This window comes from Rhipicephalus sanguineus, chromosome 1 (assembly GCF_013339695.2).
Source record: "Rhipicephalus sanguineus isolate Rsan-2018 chromosome 1, BIME_Rsan_1.4, whole genome shotgun sequence".
Lineage (NCBI taxonomy): Eukaryota > Metazoa > Arthropoda > Arachnida > Ixodida > Ixodidae > Rhipicephalus > Rhipicephalus sanguineus.
The window spans coordinates 259,243,815-259,261,087 of NC_051176.1; the positions used below are offsets into that span (position 1 = coordinate 259,243,815).

Sequence of the window (17,273 nt, forward strand, 5' to 3'; positions counted from 1 at the left end):
TGGAAATGATCCCGATGACGTGAGAGCGTCCGACTACAATTAAGCACTAGTAATCAAACTAGCTGCAATAAAAAAAGAACCTTCCGTGCATCAAGAGACGTAATAAAATTCTGCTCGTTCGTTTCTGTTTGGTTCATGGAAAAAAAGAACCTCTTTGGCGTCGCCAGGGGGAACGGCGCATGTGGTTCAAAAGTTCTGTTTTCGCCGAACTGCGCTTTGCCTGGAGCCCGGCTTCACTCACGCGGTCGCGTCTCAGTGGTAGTTTCGGTATCGCGTACTGCCGCGTGTGCTTTGCACACTCTTAAAAGTCACTCTGACAGAAAGTTCGACAAATGCCGTATGCATGTGATGTTGCCAGATGCCCAAATGGGGCACGCCGCCAGTACACGCCGCCGCGCACTAAAGGCGGGCAACGTTGGGCACAGCAACAGTGACGTCAGGAAGACCGCTTTCAGGCGGGTGATTTCAAGTGTGTTACCGCGATGCGGACTACTAAAACATGATTTTATTTCAAAATAAGCACTTCCTTGGCACAAAAGTAGCACTACGAGGTTTCTGGTCCGCTATTTCAACAATCAACGTCGACTTAATATTTGCCTTTAGTGTCCCTTTAAGACACAGTGGCAGAGTGCAAGAACTGTATATAACTAACAAGACTAATTATCGCACAAATGATGTCTTGTCAAAATTATAAACAAGAAACTTTTTAAGTGGTGACATGCTGAAGGCGATACGTGGAAGTGGCAATGTCCGTCAGGGAGCCAGTCTTTTCTGGCTCACATGTATCATTTTCGCTGTCCAAAGAGAGTTGTGTGCCAAGAAACTGCTTACTTATTTCTTGTATTTATCTCTGTTTTCAGCAGTGTTTCATGACATGTATTATGTAAACGTGGAAACTTGCAAACACTGTGAAGAGAACATCATTAAATATGATTCGTGAAAATGGCTGTTCATTATTTGAAAAGTATTGGATATTCAACATGTTTTAATTACGGCACTAGTTTTCCATTCGTCGCAAAAAATTCCTATTTGTGCATTCCTTGTTTTCTTTCATGGGTACATATCCGTGGCTTTGCAAACATTGATGCAGGGTTGTCTGCCCTCTGTGGAATAAGAGACAAATTTTATGTGCACACGGACATTGATAAATATGCACTCTGTTTTTGACATTTTAATAGCTCAGAAATTAGATAGCTTTCTTGCTGAATTTATGTTCCTGCTTTTTATCAAGGCAGTAAATAATGTCTCTAGGGAAGTGCTTCTGCTAGGAGCACTGGGCAATGCATGTAAGCTGATAAAATTTTCTGACTAATTTGTGTACCTTTTGCAGCTGCTGTTCCTCTTCTCAATGCTTGTCTATGGTGGGTGTATCCAAACAATGAGGTACATGGCTCGAGCATCCTATTCAGAAACTGGCCAACTGTTGGATGGTGGTTTGGACCTCAACATGGCACAGGCTGGCATGGGCGAGTATGTAAATATATATATTGTTTCCTATCTATTGTGGTATCTTCACACATTTTAAAATTGTTTTGTGTAGGCATCAGGCGCACAATTCAAGCTGAGCTTCTAAGTTAGGGTGTGTGAATACAGTCGAGCCCATTTATAACGAACCTGAGCGTGGCGCGGCATCCGTTTGTTGTATCCCGAAGTTTATTTATTTATTTATTCATGTTACCCTACAGGCCCCAGAGGAGCATTGAGTAAGGGGGGTTACAGAAAAATCACAATACATAAAGCATAAAAAGAAATTATATAGAAGAAGAAAACAAAGAAAATTGTACAATGGAAGGGAGAAGAATAAACATGATAAGCAAATGCAGTTCATAGTGCAGTTCATAGTAAATGAAACACAGCTTTAAAAAAGTCGCAAGTGACAACACAAAATTTATTTTTTCGCAAAAAAGTCCATATGCAAGTCTGTTTCGACAGTGCTGATGCGATAGGGGCGGTCTTCAGTTTATTTAAAGCGGCAGCTCCACCGAGGCCCTTGGCATAGACAAGCTGCCTGAGGCTATCTATATAGCCAATTGCTACGGCATGCTTGTGGGCACTGGCTCCAAAGATTCGACGTTGTCGTCGTTGTCATCGTCATCCGATTGCTCCAAATTGCTCTTGTCGCACACTTCATTCACAATGCCCTCATTTGTGCACGGTTCCTCAGTGTCGGCATCATCATCGGCTGCAGACGCTTTCTGTCGGTCGAGTTGGCGTCGGCACTGATTATATTTTGTCTTTGCATTTCAGGATTGTCGATATGGTTGACTTGCACATGCCCTACTTCTTAACCAACTCGCAGTTTTTAGCGCCTTGAGATAGCTCGTTTAGAATGGCTCGCTTGGTAGCAATGTTCAGCGCTTTTCGCTTCGTGCCATCTGCTAGCGTGGCAGGCTTCCCGTCCACCATCCTGACCACACACGCACACCAACAGCGGGCAGGTGCGCACATGCGACACACAAGCAAGGACACGTGGAACTGCTCTGGGCCTGTTTCTAGCCAGAAAAAGAAACTTCTGAATTCAAGCCGGCATGGCTGGCATCGCGGAGCGGTGGAGACAGGCAAAGGAGTTGCGATAAAGAAGGAACAGAGGAGAGCAGACTTGCGAGAGACAGGCGAAGGAGTTGCGATAAAGAGGGAGGGTAGTTCGTGTGGCCTGCTTGATTGATCCACGATTGCACAATTCACGCGTAAAAAAACTTGGGAGAGTAGCCTGCGCGCACAGAGCTCATAGAATGGCATTGTGGCGCCGGCTGTTCGCGTGTCAGGAAGTTTAGGGCCTGTTCCCGCTCAGTCCTCACGCTTGCGTGCGGAAGGGTGAAAACGGCTCTCACATAGGACGAATTGTGAACTATCGAACTTCATGGGGCTTGCGCGACCCCACCGGCTTTGACAATTCGCGATTCATTCCGTGTAACAGCCGTTTTTACCCTTCTACACGTGTTCGGAGGGCACGCTGCAGAGTGTGAAATGAGCGAGAACAGGCCCTAAACATCGAACGAATCGCGAATTATCGAAGTCGGCGGGGCAGCGCAAGCGCGTGCACTGGAATGATATGACACCGATCCAGAAAGGGCACCGACACAGAAAATCGCTACAAGTCGGCGGCCAACGACGTTGGCAGATGGTCTGGTCACAGTAGGCCAACGACGCCAATGATAGTGTAAGAAGTCCAGCAATCAAAAAACAGAGGGGAGACTAGTCAGCCGACCAGTCTTCGAAAGATCGATGGCAGAGAGAAAAGATGTGCCTCGTCTGGCGGTGCAGGGTGATCGGAGCAGCAGGAGGACAAAGGACGGAGGGGTCCATAACAAAAAAACGGTCGAGGAGAGCGACAACTAAACCGCTGCGGAGGCAGGGTTGGCGTTTAACAGTGAGAACTAGGGTACCTCGCCGATGCCTTATCGGTGGTTGAAAGTGGTGTCTCAGGCAGTCGCCGTAGCGCCGACTTCATTTGCGGTAACTGATCGGTAGGGCTCAGAGATGTTCGCTGTAAGTGCGATTTTGTGCCATTGAAATTAATGTATATTTCTACGGTCACACATGTATCGTTCATTTTAAGCGAAAGTTCGTTTAAATTGGGGCCATTATATGTGGGCTAGACTGTGTTTGAAACTACCCGCCGCTGTGGTCTAGCAGTTATGGTGCTCGACTGCTGACCGAAGGTTACGGGATCAAATCCCGGCCGCGGTGGCCACAGTTCCATGAAGGCATAATGCTAGAGGCCCGTGTGCTTAGATTTAGGTGCACGTTAAAGAACCCGAGGGGGTCGAAATTTCGCGAGCCCTCCACTATGGTGTGCCTTGTAATAATATCATGGTTTTTTTCTTGTAAAATTATTATGATTAGCATCTAGAGTAGCCTTAAAGAAATGCATGCATGATCCATGCTTTAGAATTGCTAGTGCACTGAACAAGAATGTTCTTGGAACCCTTAAAACATCTTCAGTTTTTAGACTTGCAGATCACAAGCAGCGGCAGCTTCTAAATACCAGTAGGATTTGCTCCTGCCATGATGGCAGTAATTGTTTCATTGCTATGCCAACTCCCTCAACAAGAGTTTCCTGAAAAAGAGCTCTGTGGTAGTATCTTAAAAAGGAAGCCTGTTTCATTGCAGTAAAAAATGTCTTCAGGTCTGCACAGTAAAACATTATTTAGTACTAGAGCAGACTCTTTTGTATCCGATCTCACGTAACTCTACAAAACGTTGGTGTAAGAGAATACCGCCGCTCCAGGGAAAGATGCTCTTTCTGCACAGGTTCTTCGCATTGAGAGCGCAGCACGTAGCAGGATATACGAGCCGCCCGCTGATAGCGGCCGAGATAACGCACGCGCCAGTGATCGCGACTGCGGCCTTGGAATCAAAGTTCAAAGTTGCTACTCGAGCGACCGCCCCCCCTCTCGCGTCTTTTCATGCTCGTTCAAGACGGGCGGGCCGTTTCCTCTATGCTTTGATGGCAGGCTTCACGAGCGGAGTGGTGTTATTGCATACGCCGATGGGCTGGCTCGTTTGATATCTGCTTCAGCCGCGTTCGTCGCCCGCATTCGCGCGCTTTTACACACGGTAGAACATACTATGCACAGGGATATGTTATGAATTTGGACTTTTTACGGGAGATGACGGGAAAAACTCGTCGAGAGTTTCCATATAGTTATCGCAATAGAAAAGGACAGTAGTTCTCAAATTTCCTGATGCTTGTTTTATTGCGTGCAGAATGAATGAATGAAACCACGTTTATTCCACTTTGAAATGCGCTGAAGGCGCTGCGGTGGAAAAGGGGGGGGGGGGTATTAGGGTAGAAGGAAGTGGTAGAGCTGCCTCCGCTTTATTAAAGGACGTTCTGGAGGCAGCTAAGTGGGGGCCGCTTGAATCTTGTGGCTGTCGCGGAGCCGATCGCCGACCGGTGGTGCCGCCGGGTCCTGGAGGAACAAGAGGAGTGCTCGCCAGAGCTCGATGGCCCGATCCGGAAGTGCGGGATCCGGACAGGCCCATGTCCGGAGAGAGGAAGGCCAGGGTCCCCGCTTTATGGTGGCCAGGGCAAGAACCCGGGGTGGGATGTAGAGGGGGCACTCCCAACACAGGTGGTTGAGGTCCGAACGGCAGTTGCATGTGGAGCAGACACCGGTTACGGGTGGTGGTGTGCCACCCCTGTGAAATCGGTTAAGCAAGAAAGGAGTAAGGAGTGTTCCTGTCTGAATTCTCCGAAGCAACACAGACTCTCGTCGTGTAAATACTTTCGACGGAATCGACGGTATCGAGAGTGGATTGCCCACTGCTGTGAGGTAAGCGGCACGACATTGTTTTGCAATATGCTTTTCTGCGATTGGATCTGCTAGCTCGGGTGTGGTAGCTAGAAGACGAAATTGAGTATAAGAGGCTCTGGCTAGCGCGGTGGAGAGATGAGCACGCGCTAAATTGCGTGCAGAACTTTTGCCACAGTACACTGGTGTCCTGCTAAAAAGCATACTGAGATTTAGAAGGGGCTTGTAGCGGCACGACCTCACTTCCGCTTACAGCGACACGAACTCCGAGCGGTGCGCTCAGTGCGCACCCGCTTACAGCGCCCGCACCGCGTGGCGCAATACGCGCGAAATAAAGATCATGTCCGGGTCACCAAGCTACGAGGGTGGTCTGAAAAGTTCTCGGCCTCAATAAGAATGACGCGAGCGAGAACTTGTAGCACTCATGTGCACGTTCATACAAGTCTCTGCAAGTCTCAGATGAAACGCCATCTAGTGCCGATTAGCAGTTTGGCTTTGACAGTCGATCACAGTGGGTGTAGTGTGAAGCACCGGAAGGCATGGAGAAGCTTGAGTACCATGCGGTGATAAAGTTCTTTGTAAAAGAAGGTTTATCTCCGAATGAAATTCACCAAAGTTTTGTTAAAGTTTACAAGCAAGATTCACCTTCATACTCCACAGTCAAGAAATGGGCTGCTGAGTTTAAGCGGGGAGAGAGAGCATTGAAGATGACCCGCGCGAAGGGCGCCCAAAAAGTGCAAGAACTCCTGAATTGATTGACCGTGTGCACGATATGGTTTTGGAAGACAGGAGAGTGAAGTTGCGTGAAATTGCCGAGGCTGTTGGCATCTCAGTGGAACGTGTATGTCACATTTTGCATAAAGAACTACACATGAACAAGCTCTGTGCAATATGGGTGCCGCGCATCCTTACTCCTGAGCAAAAGCGCAACCGCGTGACGATGTCACAGCGTGCTTTGGAGCTGTATAACAAAAATCCAGCGGACTTTTTGCGCAGATTTATAACAATGGATGAAACTTAGATACACCATTACACACCGGAATCGAAACAACAATCAAAGCAGTGGACTGAAGCCGGGTCCTCTGCACCAAAGAAAGCCAAGTCAGTTCCCTCCGCATGAAACAGGAAAGATGATGGCCTCTGTTTTTTTGGGACGCTAAAGGCATTGTGCTTGTAGATTATCTTGAAAAGGCTAAAACCATAACTGGGGAGTATTATTCTGACCTTTTGACTCAATTGAATCAGAAAATTCGTGAGGAAAGACCAGGTTTGCAGAAGAAGAAAATCATCTGTCGTCAGGACAATGCACCGGTGCACAAAGGACATCTTGCAATGGCTAAATTTCACGATTTGAAGTGCGAATTGTTGGATCACCCACCCTATTTTCCTGACTTGGCCCCGTCGGACTACCACCTGTTCCCAAAACTCAAAATCTTTCTTGGTGGGCAATGTTTTTCATCAAATGAAGAAGCGATTGCGGCTGTGGATGAGTACTTTTCAGGACTTCCACAAAGTCATTTTAAGGACGGAATCCTGGCTCTGGAATATCGATGGACCAAGTGCGTAGAGTTTAGAGGAGACTATGTCGAAAAATAAAAATAATTTTGAAGGTCCAAAACGCTTTTTTCTACATCAGGCCGAGAACTTTTCAGACCACCCTCGTATAGGAACGCGATATACGTTGCCTATAGACAGACAGGCATAGGCAACCATCGTGTGCTGATGTGCTTTCCGCTGCTCACTTATGCCTGTCTGTTTATAGGCAACGTATATCGCGTTCCCTATAGGGCTATTAGTACTAGCTGTCAGGGACACAGCACATTTTGTTCCTTGATTACTCATTCGTGCATGCGCCGTGTAATTACGAGTACTAGCATGATCGCTGACGTCTACAAAATTATTGGCAATCATTTGGAGCTGCTGTGTATGGCGTTTCTGCGGCCTTGAGAAACAGTAGACAAAAGCGTATGCCTGTTTTCTTTTTTCGCTACCCCCACTTGCTCCTGCTTTACGAATCTCCCAAATTTCCATGTTGCCAGGTTCGCAGGTCCACATTAGCATTTCCAGTGCCTGTCGAATTATTTGACAGGTCCCGCAAATGCTAATGTGGACTTAGTCATTGTTTGCACTGTGGGGTGGCTCAAAACACTGCTGAATAGCGGTGTTCACGTGCACTGTGCACGAATTAGCTGATGTTGAGTGGTTTTTACATATTTTTGTTTTCTTTTCTAAAAATAAGCCTTCTTTGTTATACTGCTCCAAATTTGGGGTGTCGGGCTAAAAAATTCAAGTTTTTTTCCCTGCTTCAAATTTGGATTTTTGTGCTCCAAAAGCAACATTTTACTGCTCCAAAAATTGCTCCAAATCTTATTTTGGCTGTTGCATCCCTGCAGAAAAGAAAGTTAGAGAGGATTCCTAAGCATATTGTTATGAGATAGCAACATGAAAGTGTTTCTTTTCGCTAGGTTGATGAAGCACTGGCGGGGTGGTGTTTCATAGTTGTCTTATTAAGAATGAGGCAATGTAGAGGCTGAATTCTATTTATGTACATGATTTGGCGCAACCAAAGTGTTGCCGACAACACTTTACACGTGATAGGCAAAGATGCCATTTCTTCAGCCTCTCCTCCTGTTTCAACTTCTGTGGAAGCCCAACTGATGTGGCGGACAAGGGTGTGCTCCCTTCAAGTCCGGAATTCCAAATCTGCCTCGTAGACGTCGATATATAAGAACATCTGAAATTTTGGATGCTAAAAAGCTTCGGCTTCCGATTTTTCGGACTTCCTGCCCAAATTTCAGGACCAAAACAGCATTGATTGAGCCGCCACCTCTGCCACATCTTTCATCTCCATGTTGGAACCAGCGTTTTCTTGAGTTAATACATTTGCGACCGTAGCCGAGCTTGAAAGGCAGCTTTGCCGCAATACATGGGTGTGATGAGGTGAAGCATATTGAAAATCTAGGGACCACTTTCAATCGGATGTTGACCATGTCTTGGCAAAGTTCGACCGTAACGGAGCTTGAAAGGCAGCTTTGCCACAATACCGGGGTGTGATGAGGTGAAGCATATTGAAAATCTAAGGACCACTTTCAATCTGACGTTGACTGCGTCTTGGTAAAGTTCGACCGTGACGAAGCTTGAAAGGCAGCTTTGCCGCAATACGAGAGTGTAATGAGGAAAAGCATATTAAAAAAATCACAGTGTCGCCGCAAGGGGGAAGCAATGAATGTGATAGCAAGAAACTAATGCTATACGAAGTGAGGCTCGCCAATGGATACTTTCAGTTTGAACAGCGCTCCTGTTGCAAAGGTGGCCGAAGCAGCGAAGGAAACTAGCGTGCTTCAGGTGTCGAGCTGTGACACTTGATAGTTCGCGCTCATCTTCTGTTTGTTCGTTTAGCGGCGTCTCTTGAGCTCGAGTGACTTTCGTACGCTCCGTAACATGAGCGCGGACATCACGGTGAAAGCTTGAAACATCCCTCTTGCCCTCACCATGAGAAAACCGCGCGAGCAGACAGCGGAAGGCCAAGGTTCTTGCTGCGCAAATATAAGAAGAAGCGAGTGAGTTCGCCGACAACTTTTAAATGCGCCCGTCGCGCTCCTAGCGCCAGCTCGCTGGTAATGAAGAAACGCTTATAAGCGCCGGCCGTCTCTGAGTCCGTCCAGCGGTAAAGGGTGTGATATAACGCTCGCCGTTAGCTACGTGGAGGACCTGCGTTCCGTGGCGTAGTGGTTAGCGTCACTCGCTGCGGAGCAAGAGGTCCGTGGTTCGATTCCACGCTTCAGAAGCATTTTTCTGAATTATTTTTCTTTGGGGCTTTTATATATATATATATACATACTTATACATATACGGTGCATGACGGCGACGGCAACGGCAAAATTCAGCCGAGACTGTCCATATAATTGCTATCGCAATAAAATCTGAAGAGGTCACTTTCAATCGAACGGTGACTGTATTTGTTTTTGGGAAGTTCAAATAGTTCGAATAGTAAAGTTCCAGTGCGAATCGAATCGAATCGCAAGCACTATTAGAAAAATATTCGAAATTTCGAATATTCGCACACCCCTAATTATTACTAATACGTAGCTGCCAGCAATACAACGTAACTATATGCACTAAATGCTAGTACGCAGTAACCGCCATGTGCAAATTTGCACCTCCTGACATGGGCCACCGCCCCCAACAAATAAATAAATGCAGTGCTCTAGTAAATGTTGTGTAAGGTACCCTCTGCAAGGCCTTTTTTTTCTTTATCAAAGTGTGAAAAAGATCACAAATCTCACACATTATCTTGTGAAAGCACATGGTGGTGACTGGCGACGCCAAAGAACATTTTGAAACTATGAAAGGGAACAGTGCACTCCTGACACTATGGCACTACAGTGGACTTCCATTAATTCGACTTCAGATTATTCGATATTTCAGTTAATTCGATATGGGCTAAAGTTCCTGGCTTCACCACATACATTTCTGTGAGACGAAGCTTTTGTAAATTTGATACTGAAATTAGCCTTCATCAGCTAATCCGAACTTGGACGGTCACCTTACGCATGCCTGACCCTAATGCTTACTGTAGTAGTGGTTCCAATAGCAACATCGTCTGACTTTGCGGGGCCTAGGGTATAGTGTTGCTATGAGCATGTGTAATCTCCGTCGAAATCGCCTGTTTTCAACCTACCCCAGGAAGATCTTATTGAAAAAACAGTAGCTCACAATGAATTATTACAGCAGAGGTTTTCAAATGGGGTCCACAAGATCCATCCTCGAAAAAAAACACAAACAAAAAGAATGTGTTTTGTGGAGGCACTCTATGTCCTGTGACAGTGGGCCCTGCTGATGTTTGCTATGCTTCACCGCATAACATTTTTGCATTGCGGCAGAGCTGACTTATGTTTCCCTTTCTCCATGAGATGGCTGTAGCGCTTTTGTTACAGTTTTCTACAACATATGCACGCGAGCATGCTTTTTTTCAGGCTTGCATATTTGATGAGCAAAGATAGCTAGAAACAGGTTGAGGGTGGCTGCAGACCACACAACTAATTGACATGCCGTTGAGATCGAATCGGTGTGGCCCTTTAGTTTGAACATTCTTTGCCAGGGAGAAATAAAAGGCACCTATTTTAGGCTGCATATTGCATCAATTCATGATCCCCCTCCCCCCACCCCTTTTTCTCTTACTACGAGGGCCTCTCATCACTCCTACCAGTCCACAAGGGGTCCCCAAAACATCCATGATTGAGAACCACTGTATTACAGCATTTATCCAATTATAGCTTCTGCCTATTTTTAACCCTATGAGGGTTGAATTTTTTCACGAAGTGCACTCCAGAAATGTGTATTTTTTTATTGCTGAATTAAATTCTTCAGACGATTCTATTTCAAAAAAAAATTTCTCAAATTTTTTTGCGTGACCGTGAAGTGACAGAAAATTAATTTTTGTTGTTACATGCACATGGTTTATTCGTGAGTAACATTAAGCAAAATCCTAAAAAAAAATACACTTATACGATTTTTTATAAATAAAAGTTATGCGTTGTATTAAACATAGCTCACAGATTAAACATAGCTCACCCTTACCAAAAATACGCTTGGAGAATAGTCCACATCGGAAGAATCGCCGCTCGACTCACTATAGCAGCAGAGCAACCAGCGTGCACTTCCATAGCGTAAGTGAACTGTGTGAGTGAGCGCACAGAAGAAAACTGCATGGTTGTGCGCCCGTCCGGAAAGCAAAATTAGTGAAAAAGGTGTGATAATCCTTTATCTTATCGCCAACGAGACGGGGTTAGTTTTTCTGAGTCCCGAAAACAGGAAACGCAACAACGGCGGCATCGTTTGTGTAATTTAACGCCACATGGACACAGATGTAACCGTGCCCCAGGGAGCAATAAACGAGAGTGTAACAAGCGGTCACCCTTTGAGAGATCAGAAACCAGACAGCCATCAGTTTTGCGGGCGCGAGGAACAATGTGCAAGTAAAAGCCGGCGCGCCACTTTGTAAAGGAAAAAAAACAATGGAGAGACATCGGCGCATGAAAAAAATTCCACATATTCCTGAAGTGTGGCAGCACATGCCAAGCAAGAGAAACAATCGAAAAAGGCACGCGAAACCAGCCGAACCGCACGCTTGCGCTTGGATGAGCAAGCAAAAGCTGGCATGCCACTTTAGAAAGGATGAAAAGAAAAAAAACGGAGAGACATCAGCACATAAAAAAAATTCCACCTATTCCCGAAGTGTGGCAGCATATGCCAAGCAAGAGAAATGATTGAAAAAGGTGCACATTTTAAACATACAGGCAATGTAATGTCGTACATGTACGCCAAAAACTAGGGGTGTACGAAGAGTGAAATTTCATTTTGAATCGAATTTGAATCGAATAGTGCCGAATAGTGGCCAAAAATATCGAATATCGAATAGTATATTTACACAAAACGTATACCGCCAGTTACGGCAAGAGAAAAGAAAAATCAAGGACGCTACGGCGTATGACAGCTTTAGTATTACACGCTTGTTCGGGAGGGACTTTTTACAGCGAAAGCTGTTATGAGATCATTTCACCGGCCGTTTTTGGTGCCGTAGTTGTCCGCCGCCGCCGGTGTCCGTAACCAGTATCGCTCGAAATAAGAAAAAAAACTAAATAAGAAAAAAATTCCAGGATGGAACGAGGTTCGAACCTGGGCCCTCTGCGTGGGAGCCCAGTACTCAACCTCTGAGCCATGCCGGTGCTTGAAACTGCTTTGCAAAACGGTCCTATACAGGCTTCATGTCGGGAAGGAACCACATTAGCATATGCAATATAGCGTGGTAGAAGAGTAAAATAAGCACCAAGCGTCGCACAACGCGAATTATGTAACCAGGCGTCATACAATGCGAATTGCGCAACGAGTAGGTTGTTGAATGCTTCCAACCCATTACAAAGAGCTCTGCCATAATTCTTCATCGTCATCACGCACATCATCAACGAAGTACGCATAATGCCTTACATGCGTTTAGCAGGTACCACGGCTGTCTGTAAAATGACGAAAAATGGCACAGTGCCTACTGCCCTACTTCTCAAAAATTACGATTTATAGCGTAGTGGGTTCCTCGCAAGTTCACTTCTGTTGGTTGCCAAGGAAGCCCATAAGGCTCCCATGATCCATTTCTCAGGGTCTCAATAAAGTCAATTCTCTCTCTCTCTCGCTCTACGTTTCTCCGGTTAAAGTTGTTATAAAGCGTGGTGGGACAGTTAAATAACGACCGGGCGTCACACAACATGCATTACGTAACTAGTTGGTCGTTTAAAGCTTCCAACCCATTACAAAGGGCGCAACCATAATTATTCATCGTCAACAACCGCCGCATCAACAACATGCACATAATCGCTTACATATGGTACCTCGCTTCTTCGCAGAACAACGAATAATGTCGCGCTGGGTGCTTCCAAACATCCCAAAAATTACGCTTTGTGGCGTAGTGGGTACGTTGCTAATATACCTGTATTAGTAGCCACAGGAGAGTTTATAACGCGCTCTAGAAAAGCCGCTCTTCCAGCTTTCGCTGTGACTGTGCTGCGCTTTCCGCGCAGGCCTGGCGTTTTTTTCCCACCTTTTATGGGCATGCAGGTATGTTGATACAAGAGCCACCATTCCAGTCAGCGGCAACACTTCTAACCTCTTCACGTCTAACAGAGAGGAGTACGGTAGCTATTTTTTCCCCGTATCGTTGCGGAATATGGCTCATCTGACAACGGAAACGCTGTGCTTCATCCTCACAACTGCTCCGGGGCCAAAAATCTTCGGGCGCCCGTTCACAGCAGCGTTTTAACTGCGCGCCGCAATGATGGGAGTTTCTGAATGAGTGGTGCGGTGCAGCACTGGCGACTGCACAGCGTGAACAAATTTTCAGGTGTGAAGCCAATCACCGAGGGTTTCGCGGGACAAAGTCGGGGGGCGTTTTACGGTGCTTGTGGCATGCGCAACCGAACTACGCAAGAAGTCCGTGCCTTCGTTTCGGAAGCGAGGTTGGGAAAGGCTTGATGGTTTCTTCCGTGTGTGTTTTTTTAGGTGCGGAAATGGCATAATCTCCTTTAAAAGAAACATACGATCGCTTTTGAACCAGGATATCAGTGAAAGTTTTAGGGATGGCCTGCTGTACAGACGTTAGCATTAGTTTTAGCCACTTCACCCTTACCAAATTGCGCCATTGGCTTTTGTCACATTTTTCATATTCGTCCTGTCGAATTATTCGATTACCTAGGTATTATTCGATTCGAATTCAAAACTGGAATATTCACACACCCCTACCAAAAACCCTTTGGTAAAGCCTGTTAGGTATGCCGTACATGTACAGCGAAAACCCTCAAAGGGTTAAAGAATATTTGTCTAAAAGTTTTTCACCTGTGTATTTCGATACAAACCAAAATTAAAACTCCATTTGCAATAACCTTGTGATGGCCAGCATGTTTAGCCTCACCGCCATTGGCGTCACAGGACGGCAATCTGAATGGCAAGTTCGTGCTGCTTGAAAAAAATATGACATACCACTTTCAGTCTGTTCAGGTGACGGCAACAGGTCATGTCACAGGGTCTTGGCGTCACGGAAAAGTGCACATCATAGGACGGACTAGGGATGTGCCTTTATTGTTGCCAGAATCATATATATGCTGTGTGTTTCTTGTTAAAAAAATCAGTGCATTAAATTTCTACGCATTTGGGCAGTCCCGTGTTATTTTTATGTTATTTTTCTACTTAGGACTGAGAGAATGTCTATGTGTTCAATTTGGGTACATTCACGATCACAGCAAGTACTGCCAAATTAATCAGGGATTTGTTTTGTTCATTTTATGCCTCTTGTTTAATTCACCCTACCAGATAATTAGAGAAGTTTCATTGTTTCCTCAAAGTCGAATTAATGGATGCTGTCTGTATTACCTGCAGGCTTGATTGAAACAATCAGTATAGCTCTAGCGTTGATGAAAAATACTTGTGGAAATTTATCTGTGTGCAGGAACTGGGGTAGATCAGGTGTTACCTTTCATATTGGTAAACCATGTATCATCGACGTGCATTCTGCATCTGTTGTTGTCTGATATTTTGTTGTTTTGCTATTCATCATCACATGCTTTAACATACTTTTTTCTTTTCTCTTGCATAAGGCATCTGAAAGACTTGATCATCTTGACTGCCTGCATACAAACACTTTCACTTGCGTCAACATACGTCTGGTTTTTATGGCTTGTGGTGAGTAAAATCTTGATTGTCTGTGTAAGAAGTGATGCACCTTTTCTAAGCCCATTACCCTTCTTTCTTTCTTGTTATACAAGCTGAGCATGACACTTAAGCACTTAAGTAATACGTGCTTGCTTAAAGGGACACTAAAGAGAAAAAAATGATTTTTCTTGTATAAGTAAATTACTCTTTCATGATCCCCAAAACACCACACTTGCTGCGAGAAGATGCAGTCAGCGAGACTTGGTCAGCAAGAAAATGCAAAAAAAAAAAAAAATGCGGGTTGCGACGCTACCTTGCAATTCCCGCACCAGTCGCCGTGACGTCATAGATTTTGACGCTGTCTACTAGGGTCTACTTAGTTCTCAATCGGCAGAAATGAAGTACATTTTCTTGTGAGGGAGTCTGAGACATAACATACAAAATTTCCGCAAAATGTCATTGAGCTAATGTGGCCAAAATATGAAGAAAGTCTCAAATTTGTGGCGTTGCCATCGGAGATTTCGGCTGGAAATTTAAAAGTGCAACTTCTGACATTGATTTTCTCATCTATTAATTAATGAACCTGTGGAATGAAATTAACAACTACAGTTTTCAGAGTATAGTTTATCAGTGTAAACTAATTTATTGTTTCTCTTAAGTCCCCTTTAAGGGACACTAAAGGCAAATAACATTTTATGTCAGAGTGAAAGCTCAATGTTTGAGAACGTCTAAAGTGTCAGTATTATTAACAGCAGTGCTCTGCTTATCGAGAATTAAGGTAAATGTAGGACACGATTTGCGCCACCAGTGGTACATCTTGGAATGAGCCTGATGACGTCAAGCGTCCCGAGTACAATTAATCACTAGTACTCAAACTACTTATAATAAAAAATAACATTTCGTGCATTACAAGACGTGATAAAATGCTGCTTGTGCATTTCTCTTTGATTCACGGAAAACAGAACTTGGCGTTACCATGGTGAACGGCGCGGGCGGTTCCAAAGTTCACTCTTCTCCGGGCTGCGCTCCACTCACCCAGTTGCGTCTGAGTAGTAGTTTTCGCTTGTGTAGTTGCATCCCAAGGGTAGTTTCATTATCGCATATTGCTGCGTGGGCTTTGCTGGCTCCCGAAACTTACTTTGACTGCAATTTCGAGAAAATGCCACGTCCATGCAATGCCTGCTACAACAACGAAAACGACAACTTTCCAATGGGCGCCACGGAAGGAACTCCCATGCTCGAAGTGTCTAATTGCCGCACTTCCATGAACGTGGGATGAACAACAACAAAATCTACACGTGTGCTCACTGCCTTTTTTGTGCAGAGGATTATGAAATCAACCGTAACGTAGGCAAGTCGTGTAACCCGCCCTTCAAAGTACTGCTTCCTCGCAGCGCTGTTTCGCCGGTCTTGTCAGTATGCTGCATGCCCACGTAAGTGAAATGGAACAGTAAAGAAATGGTTTCAAAGTTTTAAAAAAGCGCAACTGTATTAATAGGAAGGGCTACATGTCATTCTCGTGGCTGTTTTCATGAACCGTCCCTCTCCGCACCTCAAAGCTAAATGAGTCTTCAGGCGCCTTCTGCACGACACCTCGGATACATTGGTATACATTGGCTGATGGTGTCGCATTTTGGAGGCACGACGCATCAGCGGCGTAAACAGAGGCTCACCTAACGGCTCCAGCACAAATGCACACATGCACGTAGGGCGTCCATATTCCCACACTGATCGCACGCAGCTCCCAGGCTCTAGACAGCAGTGTCCGAGCATCAAGCACTTCCACGGAAAACATAGCATTACAAAGCAAGCAGCAGTGACCAGCAAAACAAGCATAACAAGAAGTATTCTTGCATGTGTTCCCGGTGGAGGCGCAATGTTGCCAGATAAAGGAGGGTGCTGGTGTAGCGCCCGCTAAAGGCGGCTTTGGGGAGTGCTTACATCACGAGGCCTTGAGAGGCAGGCGGTTTGAATTGAGCTAACATATGCGGACCACTAAAGTGTGATTTTCTTTCAAACTAAGCGTTTCCTAGGCACAAAACAAGCACTATAAGGTTTCTGGAATGGTATTCCAAAAGTCCACACCAAGTTGTATTTTGCCTTTAGTGTCCCTTTAACAAGACACATAGGCAATCACGTAAAAGGAGAGTGCAATAACCATCTGTTGAGCTGCCGCGTATGACACTACACTCGTGGACAGCTTTTCTTCGCTACGAGAAAACATCAGATGGGCATTTATACGAACATACTGCACATGTTTGTTGTTATTACAAATGCCCTGCAGCTGTCCACTTTATCGGTTATTTCTGTATGTGTAATCCTGGGGCTGTAAGCTAGTGCCACCCATAGCCATTGCGGCATATGTGAACATAGTGAAGGTCTTGTCTTGGCAGACTTGATGGCCTTTAGGTAGCGTGGAAGGGTTTATTGGCCAGCTGCAACTTTGTAAAGATCATGTGCTGCATGATGCCAGCTGGCAAAAAAGAATTCTCCACATTTGCTGCCATGGCTGTGATTGGTGCTGGCTAACACTGCCAGAATTACATGTACAGAAATACCCAATAAAGGTAATGGGAAATGACTACTGCCGTAGCTCAATTGATTGGGCAGTGGACACGGGATTCATTTGGGGTAGTGCTGTGGCCTTGGTCCCCGCCGGCGGCAAGTTCTTTCGTCCACTTTAATTGGTGTTTTACAAACATGTATTGTAGTTGTATAGTAGTAGTAGGCGTTTGCTGAAATGCCATTGGCTGAGCCAACAGGTCACGTGATCTCGATTTGACTGATCAGGTGTAAGCGCGCGCACTTCAATTCTAGCGG

At 45.4% G+C, this 17,273-nt stretch overlaps 1 protein-coding gene across 1 annotated transcript in view; it reads left to right on the forward strand.

Annotated features, from left to right (window-relative positions):
* LOC119378822 (transmembrane protein 208) overlaps nucleotides 1-17,273 on the forward strand; it is a 33,065-nt gene that overhangs the window by 5,414 nt on the left and 10,378 nt on the right. Inside the window, exons 4-5 of the mRNA XM_037647844.2 lie at nucleotides 1,331-1,470; nucleotides 14,399-14,483. Of these exons, the coding sequence (XP_037503772.1) occupies nucleotides 1,331-1,470; nucleotides 14,399-14,483 (225 nt within the window). The remainder of the gene's footprint in view (nucleotides 1-1,330; nucleotides 1,471-14,398; nucleotides 14,484-17,273) is intronic.